Genomic DNA, 25,656 nt, shown 5'->3' on the forward strand with positions numbered 1-25,656 from the left:
GAACAGCCGCTCAACTGGGGCGCTAGACGGGACCAATTACACTTAGGAGCGCTTACCACAGAACAGTTTTCTTGTCATCAGAGTAATGGTATTGTAGCAATACCAAAATTAACTAATTTGAGCTTCTTACGAGGCTAGAGTGCCAGCGCTAAGTACGTCTGTTTGAGGTTACTGGGAGCATATCCTAGCATGGCGAGGTAGTGAGGTGTCACGACGGGTGGTCTCGAGTTGAGGGCCGCCTCCAAATGAAGTGGACCTCCAAATGTGCCAGAACAGGAAATTACGTGAATTCCTGCACGTGGCCCTTAACCCGCCAGCAGCAGTGGTACCGCTGCGTTCCATATCAACCACGTTCGTGCATATCACCAAAAGATGTCGCTCGTTCCCGCCTGCAACCTGGCATCTGCTTCGGCCTCTTCTATGGCAAAGAAGGTGCTACAGAGCACATGTGATTGCGTGAGAAGACCAGTGGAGCACGCGGCAAACATATCGTGGGCAGCTGTATGCGCCTGTCTCCCTGGATCTTTACGAGACGTCATGTAGAGTTTTGCCTGGGTAATTCAGCCGACTGGTGATCGTCTCCACTCAATGAAATCATTCGTTTGCCCGTACGGTACGTACCAGGAGACCTACCAGCCCGTTCTCTTGGCGTGCCACGTTGCTCTTACATTCTGGAACATAATCACACGGTCCACACGCGTCTTGTGTCCTGTACAGTTCGACCGTCGGCGGCCACATATCGGCTAAGTGTCTTGCTGTAGAAAGCTCGTTGCACTCCTGTAGCCCGATGTCAGCGGACGACACCTACCTTCTTGTTAGTTCGCAATGTGCGCGTTTTGCTCACCAAAGTGTTACAGCATGAACTACTCACTTGCACTCACTGGGTGTGCAAGAGTTCACACGCAAATCGCGGCGTCACCCTTCTATCTTGCTTCACAATGGGTGTGTGACCGTCTCTGGTGCGCTCCCCTGTACGTCATTCACGTGCTCTCATTTGCCCTGTAAATACTCTGCGGCTGTGTATATACTCATACTCATTATGTACTGCATTCCATGTACTGTAGATAATCACAGACATCTGGAGTGGCGAACTTAAGGTGCACATTGTGTGTATGTAAGGGGGTGGGTGTATGTCAACTAAGGTGTAAAGGAGTGGTTCATATTCCGTTCTTGAGTTTAAAAAAGTTTCTTTAGTGAGTTTCTCTCAACAACAAAAGCCAGAGCCGAGAGACGTCACCGTAATTGATCGACAAGGCGTAGTCCAGCAGGAGCCCCTTAGGACCATTTTAAGGACAAATACGGAGAAATGCCATGCAAACTAGCAGTTCAGAGCCTCCTGGAAGATAAATTCATTCTATGGGTTCATAGATGCCAACGGGAGGGTGATTGTGATGCCACGCATTCGTTAGCCATCTCTTTTACGCCACCCATGAAAATAACGCATATAAACCTCATCCTGGCGCGTAACTTGATGTTAAGCCTCTCGGTCACAATCGTGCCATCACATAGAGAGCTCTCATGTGACATCATCATAAACGTTCATAAAGGGAAAGGGACATCCATGTACACAGTTTTACATCCAGTTTCCTACTTTAGCACTGTAGACGTTGCTGATCCATCAGTTGCATCACACCCACGCGGGCGATGGGGGAGAGCGATGCCTTTGCTCGTGTCATCACAAATCCCATAAGATTTCTACAAATTGCTATTGCACCGCAACAGTTCTCTTCTGTCCTACTTCTTATGGGCATCACCTCAGAATGATGCTTGAAGGACGTAACGCTGTGAGCTGCATCAATGTGGGCTGACACTGTCCACCGTTGCCGCAGACATCGTAGACATGCTGCGTCCTCGCACTTCTGAGCCTCTCCTGTGCATCTCGTCCTTTGTTATGCACGGACAGAAACTTTTGGGCCAGTACTTCATGTTCTCACCGTCCTCCAAGGTCTCCGGGAGCTTCTGGTTATTGGTCTCTGGCAGGGGGTATGTGATGATGGACGACAGGAATGACATGCCACCCAGTATGAAGAGTGGCAAATATTGGCTGTAAAAAGCCTGCGTATGACGTACAAAAATATTGTTATGGCCTGAATGGCAACTAGCTCATGCACATGTTTTGCATGTGACAGTGTGTTGAATATACTTTGTTGCTTTAGTGCAATCGGAACAGAAAGGAAAGGACACTAACCAGTTGCACCACCTGTGAGCTCAGGAACTTTCCCATGGAGCCGAATGCCTGGCGTATCGATAGGGCCTGTGATCTGATGGCGGTTGGGTATATCTCTGCTGCATACAGGTAGCCGACGTTGTAAGCGGTCGTCAGGGCAAATCTTCCGATCATGAGCACCACGAAGGCAGCTAATCTCTCTCCTACAAGAAAAGACATCTTTATAGCATCGGCACGCACGAAGAATAGTAGGAATAGTTATTTTCATGGACGCCCATGTCTAACCTGTCGGCAGGAATCCAACTGCAATGTACGACACGGCAGCAACAATATAAGAGGTCACCATGCTCGGGCGGCGTCCCCACTTATCGGCCAGGGGAAGAGCGATGGCAGTCGCCAGGATGTCGACGCCGTTGGTGGATGAAGACATTACAAAGGGAGAGTCGGTCGCCGTAGCTGCGTACAGTTGCCCGGCAGAATATGTCAAACAAGACATTAGCCTGCAACATATGGTAGGTCATATAATGACACCTATAAACTTGCAAGTGGTGTCAGATATAGTCAGTAATAGTACATGAGGCAATGAAACATAAAAGGACATACACCCCTGAAGGCCTCCCAGCGCCCATTTGTATACTTAAATTAAAGAATGGCAGTTAATGAAGAGACACAAACAGTTTGGGATTCGAGCACATGCCCTTCTATTGCCGAGATGCTACCAGTTACAGCATGCTGGCTACCACCCCATCAACACACCAAGCCACGTCAGGAAACACAGGGAGTGCCATCACAAAGACCAACACACTCGTGGCGGGCAGCATCCCTTCGATCAGCAGTCCCTAGCCCAGCCAGCAGTAATGTCCCTAGAAATCGACCTCTGGGGGTACTGAGCCTCCAAGGAAGGGTTATATATACAGTGTGTCCCAGCTAACTGCGAACAGATTTTTTTTAAATATATACATATCACTTTTTCGAGATGAAATCAATTGCAATATAGCGTATGCTGAAGGGCACTCCTTAGGAGGGCACCAGCAAAATCCTAAGGCAATGTCCAAGTTAACTTTTAATAATTAACGTTTTCATTATAAAAGCTACGAAGTTGTCCCAATGAAAACATTTGGTCCCTTCGGTCACCTGATACCGTAGCCGTTTTCAGAATAAAAATCCGTTCGATAGATCGTCCGCAAAAAAAATCGTGAAGGAACACAATTTTCTTTTTTATGTTGTTCATTGCGCATCTCCAGAGACGCGTCTTTCCTTCACTCCCAATGTGAGAGGGTGAAGGAGCACAGTGCCACCTCTTGCTTCCCTGTACACGTTGTCCAGTCGCGCTTTAATTTCTCTAGGCGAAAGTCCCTCTTTTGTCAAGAATTTTATCACAGCGCGGTACTCGATTTTTTCCATTTTAACTGAAGGGTGCACCCTGGCTGTTTGAAATGCCGCTCTCCAACCGACAAAAGCATGGAGAGGGTTGAGGGTGACGCCCCGGCCCTCCAACAGATAGCGCCACGCGTCCTTAATCGCATTTTCAAATTCGCGCGCAGTTTCTACCTCGGGCCGGAAACTTATGGAATCACCCTCGCATATATATATGTATATACGAGGGGCGTTCAAGTCAAACCGGGACTTTTCATTTTTCGCAAACGTAAAATGAACTTACAGGCCAGAAATTAGTTTTATTTTTCGACGTAATCTCCAGCTGCACTAACGCACTTGTCCCAGCGTTTCACGAGGGCTTGGATGCCAGCAGCGTAGAAATCCTTACCGACGCGTAGCAACCATGATCGGACCGCATTCTTGACCTCGTCGTCGCAGCTGAAGTGGCGTCCCCAAAGGAACGCCTTCAGTGGCCCGAAGAGATGGAAATCGCTGGGGGCGAGGTCTGGACTGTAAGGGGGATGTGGCAGCAAGTCCCAGCCAAGTTCCTGTAAGGTGCGTGTCGTGAGATGCGCGGTATGCGGGCGTGCATTGTCCTGTAGGAGGTGAGGTTCTTTGGAGGTTGAGGAGGTTCTTTGGTGATGAAGCCCGGCTTTCCGAAACTGGATGTGTTCATGAATGATAGTGTTCAACGTTCCCATAGAAAGGTCCGTCTTTCGAGCCAGTTCGAGACATGTTATCCGTCGGTCCTTGAAGATCAGGCGCTGCACAGGTTGGATGTTCTCAGGAACTCTGACACTGGGCTCTGAGCCGCCACGGCCGGGATCGTCCTGCACTGATGTACGGCCGTCTCGGAACCGTTTGTACCACTCAAACGCTTTGCTGCGGCTAAGTGTACCGTGGCCATACTGAGCCTGAGGTCTTCTGTGAATTTCAGATGACTTTATTCCTTCATTCACGAGAAACTTCATGACAATTCGCTGTTCGATGTGCGCGCTCACCTCGTTGTCGGCCATCTTGTCCAGCACGTGTCTTCTGTTTTGCACAAACTTTGGACCCCCACGTGGTGAACGCGGAGGCCTGTCGCGTGTGAAAATCATGAAAAAGAAGTAGCGGGAGCCATTTGTACACTCAGGAGACAGAAAGTCCCGGTTTGACTTGAACGCCCCTCATATGTATATATATATATATATATATATATATATATATATATATATATGTGTGTGTGTGTGTGTGTGTATTTCTTTCCGTTCCTTTGTCTTCCTTTCTTTTTTTTTTCAGCAAAGTCCGAAGCAGCACTCACCCTGCCCAGGAATGTTTTTCCCCAAATACCGAGAGGGACCAAAGAAGAATGACCTCACCACCCGGACTTGACCTTCTGGAATATTCCCGTACCGGACTCACCGACAACCGCCTGTGGCGTGCCTTGTACCGATGATGACGTCACACACCAAACCTATTTAAGCAATCTGTAACCCCCGCGCATCTTTTGTCCTGACGAAGACAGACTGTCGAAACGTCGACCCCGTTTCTCATTCAACTTTTAATTTCTGCCCATTAAATGAACTAGTGTTTCTAACTTCCCTAAAATCTGTTGTCCGCGTCTTTTTCCTTCCACAATTGGAAAACTTCGTGGCCGTTTGACTTTTGTACTTCCCTCGACCTATATATATATATGTAGCTATGTGCTATATGTGCAGCTACAGAGCTTCGGCTATTTTTTTACTTTTTATATGTACTTGCTGGCTTGCACTGCGGCCTCCACAGGTGGCGTCGTCACCGTGGAACATTGACGTCTCGCCGAGACGCACTGTTGTGCCGACCCAAGATCGTGTCACTTCCCTACGCCAGGCTGACGAGCTCCAAGTAGAGCGAAACAGCTGTCCTTGGCTGGGAGTGCACGATCAAATTGTAAACATATATATATATATGTATATATAGCTGAAATGAAAATTGAAACACAGACTACGAAGGTACGGGAAGTAAGAAAAAAAGGGATAATTTATTTACATTTAAGATACTTGGAATGCTAAAAGGGTTGTCGACGTTTCGACAGTGGCACTGTCTTCGTCAGGACTAAAGATGCGTAGCTGATTACACATTTCTTAAATAGGTTTGCTACATGACGTCATAATCGGTTAGGGGCACGCCACAGGCGTTTGTCAGTGAGTCAGATTCGGTATATATATATATAGCTTCGGGTAATTTTCCTTTGCATATAGTATATATATATATATATATATATATATATATATATATGGGAAAAAATTAGCCGGAGCACTTTTGCTGCACGTATATACTGTAGAAGTGGTTTTTTTCGCGCGGAATTATTTTTCGCGTTTTTCGCGCACACCTCCAAAATCGCGAATTTAAGTTCCCGCGAATAACTCTGGCCATATGAGGGCGAAAATCGTTCGGCGTTCGACGCTATACCGCGACTACCTGATACATTCTACTCCATGTAGCATAGGCAGTTTAAGCAAACGCACAAGATTGTTTTATCCCATCAGACGAGATGAAAAGAAATGAAAATTCATCATGCTTTTGTTACTCCTATAAACGCTTTGCACTATACATGCAATATACCACTATACCACGAAGTCAAAACATGTCTTTCCCCGCATTCTCAAAACCAGCTTGAATGATAGTACCACTTCTCAACCGAACTGGTCAGTGCCCCGAGTGATAATTAATAAGAACTGCTAAAATAAACTGGTAACTTGCACACGGCCAGTATACTACGGCCTCCTACGAGGTCATTTGACAGGACCTTTCCTCCTATCTCTGTGAGGACAAGAAAGGAATAGACCTAGATTGCCGCAATCCACGTGAACAACTGATGTCTTAGTACGTGCCGAAATATGCTCGAGTATTGACAGCGGCACGATATGCAAGAGCAAAGCACTCCCGGAAACCTGTGTCGCGAATTTAAGTTCTCGCGAATCAATCCTCAAAGCAGCTCTGCTCGAAAACGCGAAAATATTTTCCACGCGGAAAAAACCACTTCTACAGTATATATATGGATGGAAATGTGTGGGTCTATGTATTGGCAGCTGAGCAGTATTGGGCAATGTCAGAAATTTCAGGAGGGTGTTAGAAAAACCAAAGGGTGTGTACACCCCTCTGGTGGTTGGTGTAGGGAAATCCCTGCCCAGCAGCTGGATTCGAACCCATACCCTCCGATTTCTAGCTGGGATGATGCTTACTCTCTGATCGGAAATCGGAGGGTACGTGTGGTCCCACTGCTGGTGCTTGTTTATCAACTGCCATTCCTTAATCGAGCCTGCATGGACAGCGGGACGTTTGTTAATGTAATGCCGGTGCGGCAATGTAATGTGCAGCATGCGTGGCAAAGATGGCAACGTACCACAAAAAAAGTGTGATGAGGAAGTTCCTTCTCAGTGACGGCATTTTGAAGATTTCCCATGAGCTGGATTTTTTCACCTTCCCGTCTTTGCCTTGGAACTAAAGAAGAACAGATGGAGAGTTCTGTGAAAACTTTGAAGACCTGGCTATGCGCTTATGAGGGAAAGCATATTTTGTCCAATGCGATACTCAGAAATCATTGACGTGGTTCTACGTCACTGACCTCCAATGAGTCGAACACATCAGGGTCCACTTGCTTCCCATTCATTTTTGCTATACGAGTCATTATCTTCTTGGTCGCTTTCGTCTTGCCCTTGGAGATCAGCCATCGACTGGACTCAGGGATAAACCTGATATTGTACGAGACAAAATTGTGAAGTACATCCGCTCCTAATGAGCAACAGGACGGTGTACCGCCACAGCGGCGGTGAATCGATCATCTCATCATCACCCAATGAATGTGTGTGTGTCACAACTGTAACGTCTGCAAGCCTAGTGCTGCTAGTTTGGCTGGTTCGTATATCTTATACTGTGTATGCACCTCATTACGCGGATGCAGGACAAAACGCGAATAAACCAGGACACACAGACAATGACCTTTGCACACGGATGATTTGCACAAAGAATTACCATGCACACGCACGAGTTCAAGAGACTTTCGCATCCATTCCAGTCGACTATAAAAAAAAAATCTCAATTTTCCTGCTCTCCCTATATCTGAGAGAGAAGGAAAACGGATGCTTTTGAGGCTTTTTTTATAGTTGAGGGGCAGGAAAAGTATGTTAGCGTTGTGTCAGTAACATTGCTGAGTAAAGAACAGGTTTTGTTTCGGTATTAGTATATGAAAACACCTGTGTGAATTGATTAAATGGCTGTTGAACGTGTGCGCTTTGTGTCGTCGTGCACGTCTAATTAGCACGTTTACCCTTTAAGATGCCCGAGAAATAGGCCCTGCGAGACGTTAGACGTTCCGTTTACTAGCACAGCTTGTGGGAAGCTATGAAGCTAGTTCATTTATGCTTATGCTTTTGGGGCAAACTCGCGCTGCTGCATCATTGACAACCGAAAATGGAATGCGTTGTGTGTATAGTGTGTTGTGTGCCTTTGATAGTCATGAGTCATTACTCGAAACAGGAAATGAGGAATGCGTACCAGGAAACAGCGGGCGCAACGATGCAGGGAACGACGACGATCGCATTGAGCAGGCGCCAGTCACCTATGGCATAGGCAACCCAGGGCATGCAACATCCCAGCAGCGGGTAGGCGAACCGGAAGGCAGTCAGCACAAGCATGCGCTTCTGAGCAGGCACGTACTCGATAGCTGCATGAATGTTAATCGAGACATAGTTATCGCTAACACACTCGTAGGTCACGAAACTTTTTCACAAAAATCGCGAATTACCCACCGAGAACAAAGGGAATGATACTAATGGACAAGAGTACTAGCCCTTGTATCGCCCTGGTGACCAAGAAGACAGGAAAGCTGTACGAGAAGTAAGTGAGCAGTCCTCCCGCTCCGGCTGCTATGTACACCACTATCATCACAGGGGCACGGCCTACTCTGAAAAGTGGGACATGACGAGTCAACGCCGGGCTTCGCGCTTTTTGCACTCCTGCACTCAGAAAACAGACCTTTGCAGAACATAACGCGCTGAGAAGCAGCCGTCAGTCAGAATGATATACATGCTATAGTTATCTTTCCTGATTTGCTGAGGACGAGGGGCGTACGCCAGTTTCGTAACAGCTTGCACATGTGCAAACTGTTACAGAAAAGGTGTACGACCAGGGCCGGCGATAGGGGGGGGGGGCGAGTAAGGCGACCGCCTTAGGCCGCGCGCACGAAGCCCTCAACCAGGGATTACTTTTTTTTAAATATCAAGTATGCAATTAATCGTGTGAAACAGGCTCCGCGATGTGCCTTTGCATCAGGCCCTGCACACCCCTAGCACCGGCCCTGTGTACGACCTATGTTTTTCAATAATCAGAAGGCACAATGTTATCACTATAGTTGGCCGTGACCGTATCACGCGGTGAGGTCTGTTTCTCGAGTGCACAATCTCTATTGGAAATAAGAGAGAGAGAGAAAAAGAGCAAAAGCAAGAGAGAGAAGCGCAAGAGTAGGCAGAATTTCGTACCAACTAGCGTTTAAGAAAAAAAGAAAAAAAGGCAATTTCGAAACACTTACTTGTCGCTAATGGCTCCAAAGAGTATTACTCCTACCGACATGCTCCCGAAGAACAAGGAATTGGAAACGTACGTTTTCCATGATTGTCCGCATACCCAGTCCATCTACGACACATTCAAGTATGAGTCACAATATTTCGCTTGTCCTTCCGGGACAGACACCAAGCAGCATCGACAGTAGGCAAAGGGTGTTTCTAGGAAATGTACTCTGCCTGGGTGTTGGACGACGTAGGAGCACCGAGCGTTAGCTTAACGAATTAAACGAGGATAAAATTATTACAATTATGCTAATATAATTAGTATAATTTCAGTTATATTGGATGTCCACGCTAACTATCTATAGAGCTTTATAAAATAGGGAAATGCCTTTATTTTCAATTACAGTAAATGGCGATACATCCTTTTTCAAGTGCGCAACCTCATGGCCGTACTCCGCACTAGCAATCTCCTGGGGCGCTGTCGTCATTACTTTTACTAATGAGCTTTTTCCATAACAAAAGATAGAAGTTCAGCGCATTGGGAACATCCTTCTCTTTTAGTGCGCCGACACCGTTGCCGTTTAAAGAAAAATGCCCGGGCCAATATAGGGCGAGGAAATGCTCCCCCCTTCAAATGGCAGATTTGGAGGCCATTTCTGCGCGCAGACAGAAACGCGCTATCTCCCTTGCGAGGATAGCCCATAGCTTTATGCGAGCAGCAGCAACACGACAACATAGCAGCAGGGCAGCTTTCCGCTACTGCAGCTTCGCTGCTGGAGGCGTCTCATAGCTTCTTTTTTTGAATTAGCAGCAGCAGTAGCGTATAGGAGGCCCAAAACGTATTGGCAACTGCGGTATTGTTTACATGTCGAACATTCCGAAGGTGTACGCATTAGTGTTTCACGATAACTATCGGCCAACGGCCAAATCATCGGTTAACGTAGGGCAAATGAATCACGTGGTCCTAAAATAGACTGACTCCAACGCACAGCTCTGAATAAAGGCCACTTGCGCTGCCAAGGCAGCATCCCTCTTGTTAGGTGGCCAATTCCCTACCGGACAGTTGCTCACCGGACAATTGCTCACCACAGCTCAATTGCTCACCGCCTTTTTCACCGCACTTATACGTAATTTTATTTCGCGGTTTTATGTGATGTGATTTTATATATCGTTTATGGTGCTCATATACTTGACTTTTTATTTGTTAGCTGAACTTGGGTGTACCTCGAAATAAAGTGATCGAAATCCCCATTTCAAAACAAACTACTGTAAATAAATGATATCTGGCTATACAATGCACAGTTGCGCGCTGGAAACTGCCAACAGCGAACTTAGACTAACCTGGACATAGCGGTGCAAACACTGAACTTGGACCAACCTAATAATAAACTAACCACCGTACTGTTCAGTCGTCTCCGCCCTACTAAGCATAACGGACGCTATAATGTGGCTTTCGTTCGCTAAACCGACTTGGACAGATATAGAAAATTCGTTAATTTTAGTGGTTAAATAATGATGTGATTTTAAATCTTCCCCGTCTCGTGTCTTGGAAGATCCTGGTGACGCAGGCATGAGCGTATCGAGAGGGGGACAAGGTCACTTTGTAAAATTGCGCACTCTTTATTCATAGGTCATGATTATTTTCTCAGAGTCATCATAATATGAACCTGTGAACACCCGCACAGTCCGCAGCGTCCGTCTCCAGGGAAGGAGGTGACGTGGTTGCACGCTTCGCCCCACTCGAAGCACTTTGCTGCCCCCCCCCCCCCCCCCCCCTTGGGAAATAATCCTCTAGGAACGCCCCATGGACGCAGGTCCTGACAAAGACGTTCAGGTGTGCCTTCAAGTGGACGACCTCTCGCCTCCCCCTCTTCACTGGTGGATTCCTAGATCTATTTGAAGCAACTTACACAGCTAAAAAAGAAGTTCAGCTAACATAAAAAAGTCAAGCGCCAGAAACGCGAAATGAAATCACAATATAAGTGTGGTGAAAGAGGCGGTGAGCAATTGTCCGGCCTCAGCAGTTTTTGGTGAGCGATTGTCCGGTGAGCAACTGTCCGGTGAGCAATTGTCCGGTGAGCAATTGTACGCGCCCCGACATTTCCATAGCGCTGCGTGTTTTTAGGGAAGGTTTGATCAGCTACTTTTTAAAGTTCATTTCGGGTTTAGAGCAGAAATAATTCTCGAATAGGTTCATGAGTTCAGCCCGCACATTTTAGTTCAGTTAGCGTAAATTTGCAGATTTTCCGCGTAGATTGCAACTTTCGTTGTTGTCTTTTTCTGGCACGGAAAATGTTGATTTTACTCTCACTCATATCGCTCAATGAAGGTTGAGAAACATATTAATTCATTCTGTTACACAATCACACAAACTATAGTGGTGTGTTATAAAGTAATGCCGCTTTCGGTAGTTATTTCGTGAGGGCGAAACTTTCCAAACGTGTGGTTTCCTCATAGCATGCAGTTTGTTGCAATCTAAGCAGAGATAAAATTCCGAGGTGATTCTATTTCAGAGAAGACATAAGACTTCAGAAGAAGTACTTATAGAAATCCTGCGTTGTAATCATGATCACCTGAAAGTCGTCTCTGGTGGTATGAGAGAAGGGGGATACACATGCTATAAATCGCATGACTCGATCGTTTTCGGTGAAGAAATAAACTTATGTTGTTTTTCGATGTGGTTGACAATAACTGATCTATATTACACTATTAACGTATTGTAGATATCTTTACACACTTTGGGAAGATGTATCGACTTAAGATAGCAATGGCTCTCATGCGTTCCCTTTAAACATAATGCACATGATCATCCCATGATAATATTTCTGAAGAACCCTTCAAGTATTCCTACTATTTTTGCGGCTTGGACTGGCTGGCCAATCAGTTGTAATAAGGAGATTCCAACATGATTTCAGCCTGGTTACTAAATTAACAGGATAGAATTTCCGCTTACTGAAGTGTGGCCCTAATAGCACTTTTCAGCTATAGAAATTGAAATTGAAATAAATGGGAGGCAGAAGACGAAAGTAGGAGAAGTAACAAAAAAGGGGTTTATTAAAACTTCAAAATTATAAAAGTTAGGGAGGAAGTCTACGTTACGACGGAAGCTCCGCCTTCTTCGGGACAAAAGAGTGTCCTTTTTGTCCCGAAGAAGGCGGAGCTTCCGTCGTAACGTAGACTTCCTCCCTAACTTTTATAATTTTTAAGTTTTAATAAACCCCTTTTTTTGTTACTTCCCCTACTTTCGTCTTCTGTCTCCCATTTATTTCAACTATAATTACGTAGCCGTCCGATCCAACTCCAACTTTTCAAGATATATATATATATATATATATATACAGGGTGTCCCACCGAAAAAGGGCCAGGGGCTAAAGAAAAAACTGAGTGCTCTACACAAATGGAACCAACTGTATGTGCGTGGCAGTTGTGTGGTCTATCCAAAAATATTTTTTCATTGCCCTTTGTCAATTAATTAGCGGTAACTAATTTTCTAACTTTTTAATTATCGGTTTTAGCTCTCAGATGTCAATGAGGAAGTTGTAGTACATGTCGAAAAAGACGCAACTGAAGTGGTTCGAGGTCGTTGTGGTTTCGTTTTTTCCCGGGTTTAAAATTCGGTTTCAGATGCCGGGCGGACCGCAGATCGCTGCCCACAATCCGGCACCCGCGCGCGACGATTCGAGCGCCCTCCGGCGTACATTGACCTTGAGATTAGCGCTTGGAGACCATCCTTGGGCCACGTCACACAAAAGGAAGATATTTCACGTGTTTCACTGCACACCTTTCAGGGTGCACTGCAATCGTCGCGCGCGGGCCCCGAGTTATGGGGAGCTCTGTGGTGCGCGCGGCTTCTGAAACCAATTTTTAAACTTTCTGAAAAAACGAAACCACAAGCCATAGCAACCTCGAACCACTTCAGTTGCGTCTTTTTCGACACGTACCACAACTTCCTCATTGACATCTCAGAGCTAAAACGGATAATTAAAAAGTTAGAAAATTAATTACCGCTAATTAAGCTAAAGAAAATTAATTACCGCTAATTACCGCTAATAATAATAACCGACAAGGGGCGATGAAAAAAATATTTTTGGACAGACCACACAACTGCCAAGCATGTACAGTTGGTTCCATTTGTGTAGAGCACTTCGTTTTTTCTTTAGCCCCTGGCCCTTTTTCGGTGGGACACCATGTATACGACTTATGTCTATGAAAAAATGAAAAATATTTGAATATATATATATATATATTATAATATTATATAAATGAACTGAATTATGTCCTGAAAGCGCACTTCATGCGGTACCGGTAATTGAACACTCACTACAAACCACTGGCAGTCACAAGCGTGTTCAGGTCTTCAGAAAAAAATCACAGAACAACCAGACACAAACCTTCAAGCCGTCACTCGCCGTCCTGCTAACCCTAAACGCCGTCGAATGAAAATAATACCAACTAACCTCCTGATTGGCTCGCGCGAGCGGCTGCAGAGCAACAGAGCAGCACAACTCTTTCATTAGCACCACCACCGCCACAGCAACCAAAAATGCGGATACGGGAGCAGCAGGGAATTTGTGCTGCTCTTGCCCTGTGCTATGGGACCGCTCGTGTCGCTGCAGCTCTGCTGCTCAGCTGCTGTTGCTCTGCTGCTGCTGCTCAAATCGAGGCTATGGGACCCCGGCCTAACACTTGCAGAAACAACAGGTCACAACTTACATCGCTTACTATGGTTGGATATATGACAGAGTGATCATATTTCCAACCGTACGGACACGGAATAACTGGTGACGAACTGTTGAATGCAGGCATCGGCATCGACGGCTCCCAGAGGGACCAGTTGTATTCGTACATCTCGCATTTGCTCCAGCTTCCTCCGGTGGCCCGTAGAATGCTGACATTCTGTATCTCTTCCTGAGTAAGATTAAAATGTTCCAAGTACGGATTTCTGCACCAGTGCGGTGGCTCCAGGAGGCTAAAGATATGCGTGAATAGAGGAAGCACACGCAGCGGTGCGACGAACACACAGAGGTAAACGATGAGCATGTACTGGAACAGGCCAAAGTCCCCGACCTGCTTGAGCGCTTCTTCGAATAACATGCCTGGAAGAGGAATTCATTATTCAAACACACGTTGCCCATTTGGCACTTTCTAGCTCGGCCAATGCTATCGCTACAGCTCTGCGCGGGTGCGGCTATATCCGCGGAACCGCGCGGATATCTCCTACATCCTGGTTTGCAGATAGAAATATACCGTTTGGAAATATAACCCGATCAAATGCGGATAAAACGGCGCCCCTCTACGGTGCGCACGGATATCCGCATTTTATCCGCAAATAAGCATTAGCGTCTCTGCCGATGTCTCCTAGGGGGAGATTTAATTGAGAGCACGTAGTGAATCCTTAAATTTTAAAGCAGCAGGGAAAGACTCGAGAACAAATATGTCGGGAGAACTAGAAATTAGGATTACAAGCCGTGGGACACACATTCAGACAAAAACTACGAGTGTAGCGCAGTGGCGGATCCAAGGTGGGGGGGACTATTGGGCGGTCGCCCCCAAAAACGTCAGTTTACGTACGTCAGCTCTCCTCGGCTGCCAGTCTGCAACGTCATGTGCCTCGCCAATACTGAGGCCAAGCGTCTTCGTTTTTCTTTCTTTCTTTATGCAGTTTCATTTCGCGCCGCCCTGCCCGCGTCTCGGCTGGTCGCTCTCACTATCAGATGATTCTCGGTGGCCAATGAAAAGTGCTCTGCCACCTGACGTCACGAGTCGAGAGGAGCCGCTGGGCGAGGTCGTCGCCGATGCGCTCTCTCTTGCAAAGCAATTTTCTCAGTAAATTCGCACTTCCCAAAGTAAATAATTTCCGTGACGGTTCCTGAAGGTAGTATGTTCATATGACGCAGTAAAAAAAATATATGTTCCAAGTCCCTTCCATGCTCCTTTAAGTGGACATTCCATGAATCCACACAGTAACTCATGCCACGCTGATTCATGTTTTCTTTTAATGTTTCGGTGCCAGTACAAATCCCCACGCTCTCTATCGATAGCTATTACTTTTATCCGCAGGGTCGGACTGCCAGAGACGTTGCTGGAAAATTCCCGGCGGACGCTCTCCACAGTAACAGTCATCAAAGTGAAAAAACGGGCATGTTGGTGTTGATCTTGCATGACGAACTAGCACTGGGAACGGGACAGAGAGAAGAGACGACAGGACAGGTGCTAGACTTTCAACAAAAGAATTTATTGGCAATATAGTACTGGCTTTAAATATCACACTCAGATGGCTAATGCGTCATCCACACACTCGCCATCCTTTCCTTTGTCCCACATTTTTAGGAATTTTACTTCGTGATCAAACAAAGTGATAGAAGCATGACTCACACACTGTTGCTCGTTTTTTCTTATTTTGAATGCCTCTATTATTTCTCTGGTACGCTGATCACAAGAACGACCTTTTATCCTCGCCACTGGGAATCTTGGAGAACAGCCACACGTGCTACAATGCACAGACAAGTGACCAGACGGGGTACCCCTCAGGGTAGCAACATGGGATCCCAATTGAAATTGGCCGACGGCCGACTGTCGGCAGAAAGTCGGGGACCAGTTGGCAGCCAACTAAGTGGGCCAGCCAGTTATGTTCTAACGTCTGGCCAACGTTAACTGCCAACTACGTCGGCGAGGACCTGACCAATGACGTTGGGCCAACAGCCCGTGCCGACGCGATGCCACCGTAGCTTGCCGTCAGTCGGTTACCGAACTCATCTTCACGTAGTACCAAGGTAAGTGGCCAATGATGTCTCTTTATGACGATTTCAATACGTTCTCGGGGGTGCACATATTACCTAAGATTGAGACAGTCACGTAGACTCTGTTGTAGTCGTCGAAACTCTCACGGAAGAGCCATATATACGCCATATGAAAAAAAGAGAAAGGGTCCTCTAACTCACGGCACGCATACAAGTCAGAAATTGAACGCAACACGCGACAACTGTTAACTTTTAGACATCTTAGACAGGTTTCATAAACGGCATTTTGCGTGAAAAACCCTCGCCTTTGTCTTTATTGCGGTACGAAAGCCAGCCAACAGTTGCGAAAATGGTATCTATACGTTATAAAACAATACTTCCCTTGCAAAAATGAATTGGGGCTTTATTCAGCATCAGCTGAATGCCACAACATGCCATATGGCATGTTGTAACGAAGTACAGCCCAAGTGGAAATCGCCGACTGCCAACCATCGGCCAGTGGTCGGTTTTGGTCGGCAAGCGACTAGGTCGGCCACTGCAACTTGGACCAAAGTTGGTCTGATGTCGCTCACTGTAGGGTTGGTGAACGACGTTGGGCTGAGAACGTTGTGCGACGTGTTGCGGGCGTGCTATTGAGAGTTCGGCATGATAAAGACGGGCCAATGTCGGCCCTAGGCTGGCAAACAAACTCGAAAATAATTCAGCTACTACTCGAAACAAAATGAACGAAAAGACGATTTGAGGGTTGGCAAAAACTCGGATGACAGTTGGCAAACGACTCTTTCGACCAGTCAAACGTTGGCGCAATGTTGCATAGTAGTAGGCAGAGCGAGGATTGGAAAGCCGTCGGCCAGGGGGCAGATCTGTACAAAGAAACGAGCTCGTTGGCAAAGCACTTGCCAAGCACGGTTCGGTTGGCCAGCCAAGCTCTTGTCAAGCTTGGTTCAATCTCGGTATGTTGCCTCGGGGAGAGGGAAACGCGGAATGGTGTAGCGCTGCATAAGTTCAACTTTTGATTGGCCAAGTGATTGTCTCAAACCAAAAGCAGTAAGAAACAGAGACATTATGGTCTTCATGGTGAGCTAATACGACAAGCAATTCCTCATTTCAGTGTTGTTTGTGTACGCATCAAATTAAACTTAGACACCTCACCCTTCATTTTGACTCACACGCGAACAGGACTCTCGAATTTGTGGAAGCTCGCGAGACAAACCTATGTATAGTATCTGCTGTTCTTCCTCAGGAAAGAAATGCAATTTCTTTTCTTTATACGGACCTGTTTGATTCTAGTGATCTCGGGAATATTGCGAGCTTTTACGATTCTCCCGCCTACGCCGTTACCCTACGCTGCGAGACAATTGAGTATGAATACGAGCGACGCCACAGGACTGCCTTGGCCTAACTTGGCACAATGCAGGCTGGCCAATGCTTGGCAAGTCATTGGCCAGGGTACAGATCCGTATCAACAAACAAGCTTGTTGGCCGATCATGCACCAACCAAGGCCGAGTAGGCCAGCCTAACTATTGCCAAGCTTGGTCCAACCTTTTTGAAAGGACGGCCCAACGACTTTTAGTAGGGAATCACACGTCGGCCCGCCATTTTGCCGACGTTGTTTTTCTCCTTGGGGGGCAGCCAAAGCTGCATGTTGCGGAGCGCTGCTTAACAGTTGAGTCATGCATTTTTTTTGCAACGGGCAATTGCAATTTCAATTGGGATCCCATGTTGCTACCCTGAGGGGTACCCCGTCTGGTCACTTGTCTGTGCATTGTAGCACGTGTGGCTGTTCTCCAAGATTCCCAGTGGCGAGGATAAAAGGTCGTTCTTGTGATCAGCGTACCAGAGAAATAATAGAGGCATTCGAAATAAGAAAAAAACTAGCAACAGTGTGTGAGTCATGCTTCTATCACTTTGTTTGATAACGAAGTAAAATTCCTAAAAATGTGGGACAAAGAAAGGGATGACGAGTGTGTGGATGACGTATTAGCCATCTGAGTGTGATATTTAAAGACAGTACTATGTTGCCAATAAATTCTTTTGGTGGAAGTCTGGCACCTGTCCTGTAGTCTCTTCTCTCTGTCCCGTTCCCAGTGCTATTCCATCATGCAACAGTAACAGTCATTTCCCTGCACCTTTGCTACTCACGACCCCCTGGTTATCCGGGTTACCTCTAGGGTGTCCGGAAAGTCGAGCCGTTATGTCCACCCTTATGACAGCCGGAGCCGGTCTGAGACATTTTCTCCGCAGAATTTTATCGCTTGACTTTGTATTCATTTTGTCTCTCCCTTCAGCACCGACGCGTGGGCTCATACCGACAAACACAAACATTTATCCGGACTTTCCTTCCAGTTTGTTGCACTGAACTTTTTCCGGGTCAGCATCATCTGATATGCTGCAGGAATCATTCCATTGCACTTGGTACAAATGAGCGCAGCCAAGGTAAAAATAAGCACCTTATTCTTTATCGTTGATTGCTCTAGAATTAGATGAAGAAGCGTCACCAGGACAGGGTACGAAGCGTGAATCACTTCTGGGATGTTCTGCCATATTATGGGAGGATCGCTACGAGCGTATTCTTATTCCATTAGACAATTTGTCAGTTATAGATGATGACATGGGATGTTTCCCCGTGGCAGCCAGAGGACCCAACCCCACTTCACAGCGGTTAATATGAGAGATGAATTATGGTGAACGCGAAGCGACGACAGGTCGTAGCTCAAGATTTGATGATGGCCAATATTTTGCGTTTTATAACGTTTTCTTCGCACCGCGCATGAAAGCAGAGTAGGTAGGAAAATTTACTTGTTTTCGAATTGTTAGTATTTCCACTGGAGGCATCGCAGATCGGCTATGTTGCCCATTTTGCTTCAGCTACAGAGTAGCTTGCAAACTTTCCACGAACTTTCCCTCTTTCAGCGTGTCTTCCTTGTAAGGTCCTTTGGAAACCCATAAAGCTTAAAGCGTACACAATCTTCAAACGTGAGCGTCAACCCCCATCCTGCCTTCGGTTATACAGAGGCAAATATTCTACATCTCGATACGGAATACGGTGCAATGCTTTTATTGGTGGCGCAGCTGAGCTGCTGAGCATCTGCAAAGTGCCGCCGACGACTGGTGCACATCCAGATGGTGCAAATTTAGCTTCGTTGAACCAGTTCAAATTTCCGTTTCCTTTTTCTTCTTAGAAATTGAACCCGAACCGAAAACAACAGCCCCGATCGCTGCCTTAGAGTATAGTAAGACGAAAAAGCGGAAACTATATGACATGCTGTGGTAGCAGCCATAGCTGAGTAAAGCTGAAACTCAACGGGTCACAATTTCAGCCACATCGAGTTGACGTTTCCCAAAATTTGCAAGTGTCTAATTGAAGGACACAACGAAATAACCACGCAAACTTTTACCTTAATTCGTCGGTTTCACTAGACTGCAAAAACGCTCAGCGAGAAACGTGAGTGTCATTCGCTTCACATGTGGTGGTGACATAACAGACAGCTTGCTTATCGGTGGGAAACATTGCGCTGAACAAGACTTCCCTCCTTTCCTGTCGCACTCACCCGAGCATCGCTCTCAGGTACGCCACATGGGCACCGCACCGTACCACACGATATTTTTCATGAGTGGTTAAAATAGAATCAAATATAATGTTTCACAAGAAAACTGATTCTTACCTTTTCCTTTCTAGAGCTCTGAGACGACTTCTTGAACAACTTTTTTATGGCATGGAGATCGTCAGGCTAACCCGGCATAATCCGAACAGTAGAATCCTATTATCTTGTTACGGTGCTCTTTCTGCAGAAGTTAGGCTGGGTGTATGTGTTGACGCGATATGGAAGATCAGGACGATTTTCATCAGACTTTCGTTCAACTGACCTGACGCCAGAAGACAGTACGGTGTGGAGGAAGGGCAACCAGACAAGTGAATCGAGATTTCTCCCATGGAGATGACGTCTGGGTTATCTCAACTACGGCATTTAAGCAACAGTTCATTGCTTTACAATACGCCTTAGACGCGCATAGCCATAACGTGGCAATTCTTCAGAGCCTTCCAGTATCTCTTGCCAAAGAACACACAACGAGGCTGTAATAAACACCTTTACAGCCCTCGTCCGCTCGCGTGTCACTCTCTATCTCATCGCCTTGTGTACCTACAGTCATATAGTGGGGGAAGTTCGTGTGTTCAGGTCCGCGAAAGGAGAAATGACCGCTGCTGTATTACGATTATTGATGTGGTCGAGTGAACGAAACTGTCGTCGTAGTTAACGCAGACGGGCAAAAGCAAAGTATGACCTGAGCCCAATATTGACCGAAACCCATTTGACCAGAGGACGAAGAGAAGGCTGACTACGGCAGCTGACTACCAAAGCTACTGGTTGAGCGACAGTCGCTGACCGCCCAAAGGCAACTGCATACTGTCATGGTAAAAAGAGCCCCCCTCCCCTTGTTATTTAACCAACCAACAAACAACAACAGGATTGTGAGGAAAAAAAAAAACGCACGGGTCGTGAACAGGGTGCGCGCGAGAGAAGAGGCAGACGAGATTCGACGGCGACTGCAGTCTGACTGGCAACAGTACATGGTTACTGAAGGTGGTTGCGGACATTCACGGGCAACTTGCTTCTGACGCTTGGGCTAGTGCATCGTCGCATCAACAGCTGGTCCCGGCTCCTGGTGCGCTGCCCAGGAATTCTTCAACGACGAAGTCCCTGGCCTCAGGTTCGAAGTACTTGGCTTCCTGTGTGCAGTCCCGGACTTGGTCTCTATACCCGACCCTGCGGCGTCACATCTGGCTCTCCATCTCACTCGCACCTCTCCCGTTACAAAAGAGTAAAGACTTTCCTCTGCCGTACTGTGTCTGTCTCATGCTGCCTCTAAGCCACTAAATATCGGGAATCCTGTCGTCCTCCCTTAATGCAGGTACTGTAAGCATGTCTACCCCTGTGTAGGTGTCCTCACAGTCCCCAAGTCATTATACATGCACTACACAGACTCAAACAATCAAAACTACTTTACTAAGCACTTTTCTAAAAAATAGTCAAGATATACTGAAGTTTCTCGATAAAGAATACTATACTAAAAGTGATAAGTGGGATAGTTGGTGAATTTGAAAGCAAGACAACGCCGATTTTCAGCGTTGTCTTGGTTCTCGTCAGTGCCCTTGTCTGAAGTCTGGCTGATATCTTTCGTGTTTGATAAAGAATCTCGCCAACAGGGAAGATCTGGTATGTTTGAAGGCGGCAGACAACAGACCCAGGGGAGCTATGTTACATGACGCAAACGCGAAGGGGGAAACTCAGTGAAAGTAAAGTAAAAGACAAAGACGGAACGAACTCTTCAGAGTGCGTCCCATACGCGTTGTCCCGTCTCCGTCGTCTTTGTTTCCCCTCGGATTCAACAGTTCTGTGGCCAAGTGGTTAGGATGATTGCTTGCCGCATTGAGACTATCCGGACTATAAGGACGACGCCCTTCGAATCATCGCATTGGCTGTGATGTCTGCTGTCCTTTCTGGGTTTCCCCGAAACGCTTTCCATGTACTACACGCACACAAAGTAAGCCCAGCTTTCACCTCCGCTCTTCAGACACGCAAATAAATCTTGTCCTCTTCAGACAGCAAGACTTCGTCCTCCATCCGGACCAACTACCGTAGTAGCGTGAAACAACAACCGTAGTGCAGCATGCAGACTTCCCCTTGGGACACGTCCCCAATATAGTCACGTGCTTGATTAAGTGGATGTACCGCACTCGTCAACATTCTTAAAAACAAAGGGTATGTATGTAGTATTCATTGACTCTCAGTAAAAAGCAGACCGTATAATGGTTCACTGAAATGTTACACCTCAAACGTGGAATAAATTTGGAAAAACTCGGTACGAGGACTTCACGAGATCAAATTTAACCAAACTGTGACCGAGGAGCGTTGCGATATCTTTGTTTTTCATACCACGCACAAAGTTAAGCAACTTACATAGCGCACATCTGCACTTAGGACTTACTTTACTGTAGAGATAAACTAGTTCTTGGTTAGGATGTTGAAGACAAGAATCTCGAAGTGTAAACCACCGTATTTTCCACAGCTATGCGTTCCGCCGCTGAAGGAAAAATCTGTCGTACTCTACGAATAATGGCCTGTTGTAAGTAGGGTCTATTACATTCCTGACCCGCCGCCAGGAGCCGCTGTTTCCATGGGGCGGCAAGCCGACCAGATAGCAGAGCACGTTGTAGATGTCGACCATGTGGATGGGCTGCGTTTGGCCTAGCTTGGATATCCCTGGGCAGAAACGTACAAAGATTGTGTGCTAGGCCTTCAACAATGTGGAATTTCTACGTGCATGCAAAGGTTGCTTTCTTTAGGCTCGAAGCATGCTGCGTTTATACCTGGCCCTCCCGCGTAGAAGGATGCCCACATATCGGGGACCTCAAGAGGGTTGTAGCCATGACTTCCACGAGGGATCGATGACGACGGAGGTGGATCCATTTTCCGAGCATCTGAGAGCTGCACATAATCGTTATGACATTTAGAGTGTCAAAGGAATTCAAAGGACTGGGCAGTTCTCAACCTACGGGCATGAGGTAATAACCCTTCTTCGTTGTCAACAGTATAGGGGCCGCGAGTCGGTTGTTTCGGAAGTGGAAGTAATCTGGAATTTCTTCCCTTTGCATAACTTCTAGACCAGGTATGTTGGCAGCCTTCAATTTTTCGTACACCTTTCAAAACAAATATCGCCATTAGCATGCTCCCCTGCCGTGGCTTAAATGAGCCCCATGCTGTTCGGCCGATAGCGCTTACCTGTTCTTCTTTTCCTGGTACCGGGTGGAGCATGGAGAAAGGTCCCTTGTCAAGCATGATATGGATGTCTTCCGATGCAAGAAAAGATTCCAAGTTAATGAGAGTAACGTCGTGAGCTCCAGTGTTGGTCATTCCGTGGTCCGACAGCACCACGACGTTCACCTTTAATTAAATATGCCAATAATTTCGCAATTCAAATGAGCATTGATGACCCTGCTATCAAGTCGGAATGTACCGACCGACTTATCAAGTTGACGCGAGAGCAGCTCCTTCTGGAGGTGCATCAGTATATCATTGAAGCTGTCAACGCTCCGTCTTGTCTCCATCGAATCTGGGCCGTAAGCGTGACCTGTTCAGAATATAATGTTATCTTCAGAAAACATTTGATCTGGAGGAGGTTTACATTAAGGAAACTCATTTTTCAGTAAGATGCTAGAGACGTCAATGAGGGGTACGAGAGTACTCTGTGGCATTCTATAAAGTGTTAAGTAACACCCGACATACGCCCAGAAGCCTCACCAGCAGCATCAGGTCCTTCGTAATAGATGAGGGCCATGTCCAGTGACCCTGCCTTGAAGGCTGTCATGACAGCTCCGATGTTGTATTTGACGTCATCGTTTACGGTGCTCCACGTTCCTTTGTACGGAATGCAGAAGGACGGTTTGATGCCCTGAAGAGGCACCTGACAGCCATCCCACCAGAACATGGCTGTACGTATGTTTCTCTTCTCGGCGCGAACCCATAGCGGTTCCGCTTGGTCCCACCAATAAGGAAGAAAGCTGGAAGGACTGGACATGCGAAAGTAACTGCTCTTGTCTGAGTCGTACATGTAGTTTTGTAACATGCCATGTTCTTCAGCGTACAGCCCTAGCAAAAAGAAGAAGTGCATTCTGAGAGAAATGTTTTACAACAACTAGCCCATGCCATGAATATTTAAACCTCGCGCACGTCTCGATGTTTCTGTCGGGAAGTACGATGTGCGGCGCGACTTGCGGATCTTTTTTTTTTTTTTCATTACCAGCGTCAGCGCAATGTCCTGAAGTGTAGTATGCAAGAAATAGATCGCTGCCCGTTCATATTTTTGCGAAGTTGGGGGCCATGGTCCACCACCACGCGTCAGTTCCAGAGTTTACGCCTCTGTTTAAACTTTTTTACGAGAACTGTCCTCGTGAGCGAACTGTCGTAGTATAACTGTAATCGTCGCAACAATGTTTCAGACGGCAATGTGGAGGTAAGCTCTGATGAACCGTATACTCTGCATTGCAGTTTTCCTTTTGACACTTAATAAACAGAACCTCACACAGGCTTTCCTCTCTTTGGTTCGAAGCCCCTGAACCCTTCCCCCGCTTTCCTATGCCTGCGGGAGGGCGTGCCATTTAATTGCCTACTGGGCTGCCGCCATTATTCCGCGTGCAAGAGTAGGGGGATATCTTTATCGCGACATGAAAGGAAAGGTTAGCTTGACAACACTGTCGTCATGAGGTCACCAGAAAGATCACCTGCAAATCATTTTGCGCACAGCGACTAGGGGTTGTGCCCAGTATAATTTATTCATTGTGTTTCTAGTGTCGGATTACCTTGTTAATGAACATTTCCAATTTATTTTATGTCATTCAACACAGAAAATGTAATAGACTTATAGTTTCTTCAAGAAATTTGGTCTTCTCCCCCTTGGTCCCTTTGGTTGCCCCACCCCAGAAGAAAACAACAACAACAAGAACAACAAATACACTGATGACGATGAATGGAGAAATTCGCCAGAAGAAGAAAGCTGGAAGAGCTTAGATACTTCGAACCAAACTGCTGACGTTCAGTTTATTAGGCGACAAAACATAAACTGCTGCGCACTAGCATATACCATTTCACAAGTCCCTATGCCGTGTGACGATGAGCTCCTAACAAGGACAAAGAAACTGATCACAGCTGATGTACCCCTGGAAATAAACGCATTATAAGCCGTTATCGATTTTTTGGTTTCCTACTAAAGAGGGGGGGGGGAGGGACGGCAAGCTAAAGAATTGACACATCCACGCCCTATATAGGAACGACTGCATTTCTCTGTCCACCCTAATCGTGTTGGCACTAAAGTTGGCGTCAGTGGCATATCTTAGCTCCAGATTCAGAATGTGTGCATTCGGGCCAGTCTGAAGATCTACTTACCCGTCACGATGGAGTACCAATTGGGGTAAGAATTAGCTGGTACAATAGGCACGACGTGATGAGCCTTGACACCATTTTGAGTAAGCCATCTAAAGCCCTGGTGCTGCTGAATATCCACGTAGTCCCATCTCAAGCCGTCCACGAGGAAAACAATAAGCTTGGTCTGCTGGTTTGCCAACACGTCAGCGACCAAACCGAAGCACAGCAACCACCACAACGCGTACATGTTCGTGTAGCGAAACATCATGGTTTGCGGAACATTTTATACTCCAACTCATGACGGAGAACCCTCTGGAACACGTCCGGAAACAGTTGTGTAGCGGAATGCGCAAATATGAGCGTTACCTGAGACTGAAACCGGACGCAGCATGCGAGACTCGTGCTACTGGACCCTCTGTCGCAGGCTGTTTTTCAGTGACCGCATACGTATCCCATAACAATCTACAAAAGTCAACAATGCCCGTCACTGGGCATCCGCACGTGTGACTTTATCGGGCGAGACGTTGGCGGTGACACCCCTGCGAAAGGAGCAAACGTCAGAGATAGTTGAACTCACATGACCACCTAAGCTTTACGTCTCATCTTCCTGCGGCACGGACTCTGTCGATGAAAATAGTGACAGTATGCAAGCTAGCTGGTGTAATTGCGACGACTGTAGAATCTCCTTGAGTTTGAGAACTTCGAAGCAATAACAGTTTGGGCGAACGGCAAAGAACGGGACGAGTCTGTCATCTGTCGTGCTGTTAACAGCCCTGCATTCAGCGCCCCCGTTTCACACTTTCTAACAAATTTTCCTTCGTTTCTTCCAGTGTGGTTCGGGTACTCCTCGTATTTCTTCCATGATGTCTTTATGAAGTTTGCCTTCCTCTTCGCTCTTCTCCGCTGATATCTCGCTCTCAAA

The 25,656-nt window shown here is 46.6% G+C and overlaps 2 protein-coding genes across 2 annotated transcripts; both read right to left on the reverse strand.

Annotated features, from left to right (window-relative positions):
• Positions 1-1,325: 1,325 nt before the first annotated feature.
• Positions 1,326-19,771, reverse strand: LOC135385434 (solute carrier family 22 member 6-like). Its single transcript, XM_064614745.1, has 10 exons — positions 19,479-19,771; positions 13,786-14,168; positions 9,096-9,199; positions 8,317-8,471; positions 8,063-8,231; positions 7,134-7,260; positions 6,912-7,009; positions 2,453-2,667; positions 2,189-2,370; positions 1,326-2,055 (listed from the first exon to the last, which is right to left on the reverse strand). The coding sequence occupies exons 2-10, from the start codon at positions 14,164-14,166 to the stop codon at positions 1,795-1,797; spliced, it is 1,692 nt and encodes a 563-aa protein (XP_064470815.1). The 5' UTR covers positions 14,167-14,168; positions 19,479-19,771; the 3' UTR covers positions 1,326-1,794.
• Positions 19,772-20,911: 1,140 nt separating this feature from the next.
• On the reverse strand, positions 20,912-25,267 carry LOC135383497 (glycerophosphocholine cholinephosphodiesterase ENPP6-like). The gene is made up of 7 exons (XM_064612923.1): positions 24,756-25,267; positions 23,115-23,462; positions 22,835-22,944; positions 22,596-22,757; positions 22,370-22,513; positions 22,184-22,301; positions 20,912-22,076 (listed from the first exon to the last, which is right to left on the reverse strand). Exons 1-7 carry the CDS (start codon positions 25,000-25,002, stop codon positions 21,883-21,885), a joined length of 1,323 nt encoding a protein of 440 aa, XP_064468993.1. The 5' UTR covers positions 25,003-25,267; the 3' UTR covers positions 20,912-21,882.
• Between the last annotated feature and the right edge of the window lie 389 nt (positions 25,268-25,656).

The sequence above is a fragment of the Ornithodoros turicata genome, chromosome 2, assembly GCF_037126465.1.
Source record: "Ornithodoros turicata isolate Travis chromosome 2, ASM3712646v1, whole genome shotgun sequence".
Lineage (NCBI taxonomy): Eukaryota > Metazoa > Arthropoda > Arachnida > Ixodida > Argasidae > Ornithodoros > Ornithodoros turicata.

Coding starts and splice junctions, on each gene's coding strand:
- LOC135385434 (XM_064614745.1), bottom strand. CDS start 14,166: ATGTTATTCGAAGAAGCGCTCAAGCAGGTCGGGGACTTTGGCCTGTTC. Junction 7,261..8,062: donor GTTGCGCCCGCTGTTTCCTG/GTACGCATTCCT, acceptor GTACAATATCAG/GTTTATCCCTGAGTCCAGTC. Junction 2,668..6,911: donor CTCATCACACTTTTTTTGTG/GTACGTTGCCAT, acceptor CATATGTTGCAG/GCTAATGTCTTGTTTGACAT.
- LOC135383497 (XM_064612923.1), bottom strand. CDS start 25,002: ATGATGTTTCGCTACACGAACATGTACGCGTTGTGGTGGTTGCTGTGC. Junction 23,463..24,755: donor TTGGTACTCCATCGTGACGG/GTAAGTAGATCT, acceptor TCTTTTTGCTAG/GGCTGTACGCTGAAGAACAT. Junction 22,758..22,834: donor CGCGTCAACTTGATAAGTCG/GTCGGTACATTC, acceptor ATTTAATTAAAG/GTGAACGTCGTGGTGCTGTC.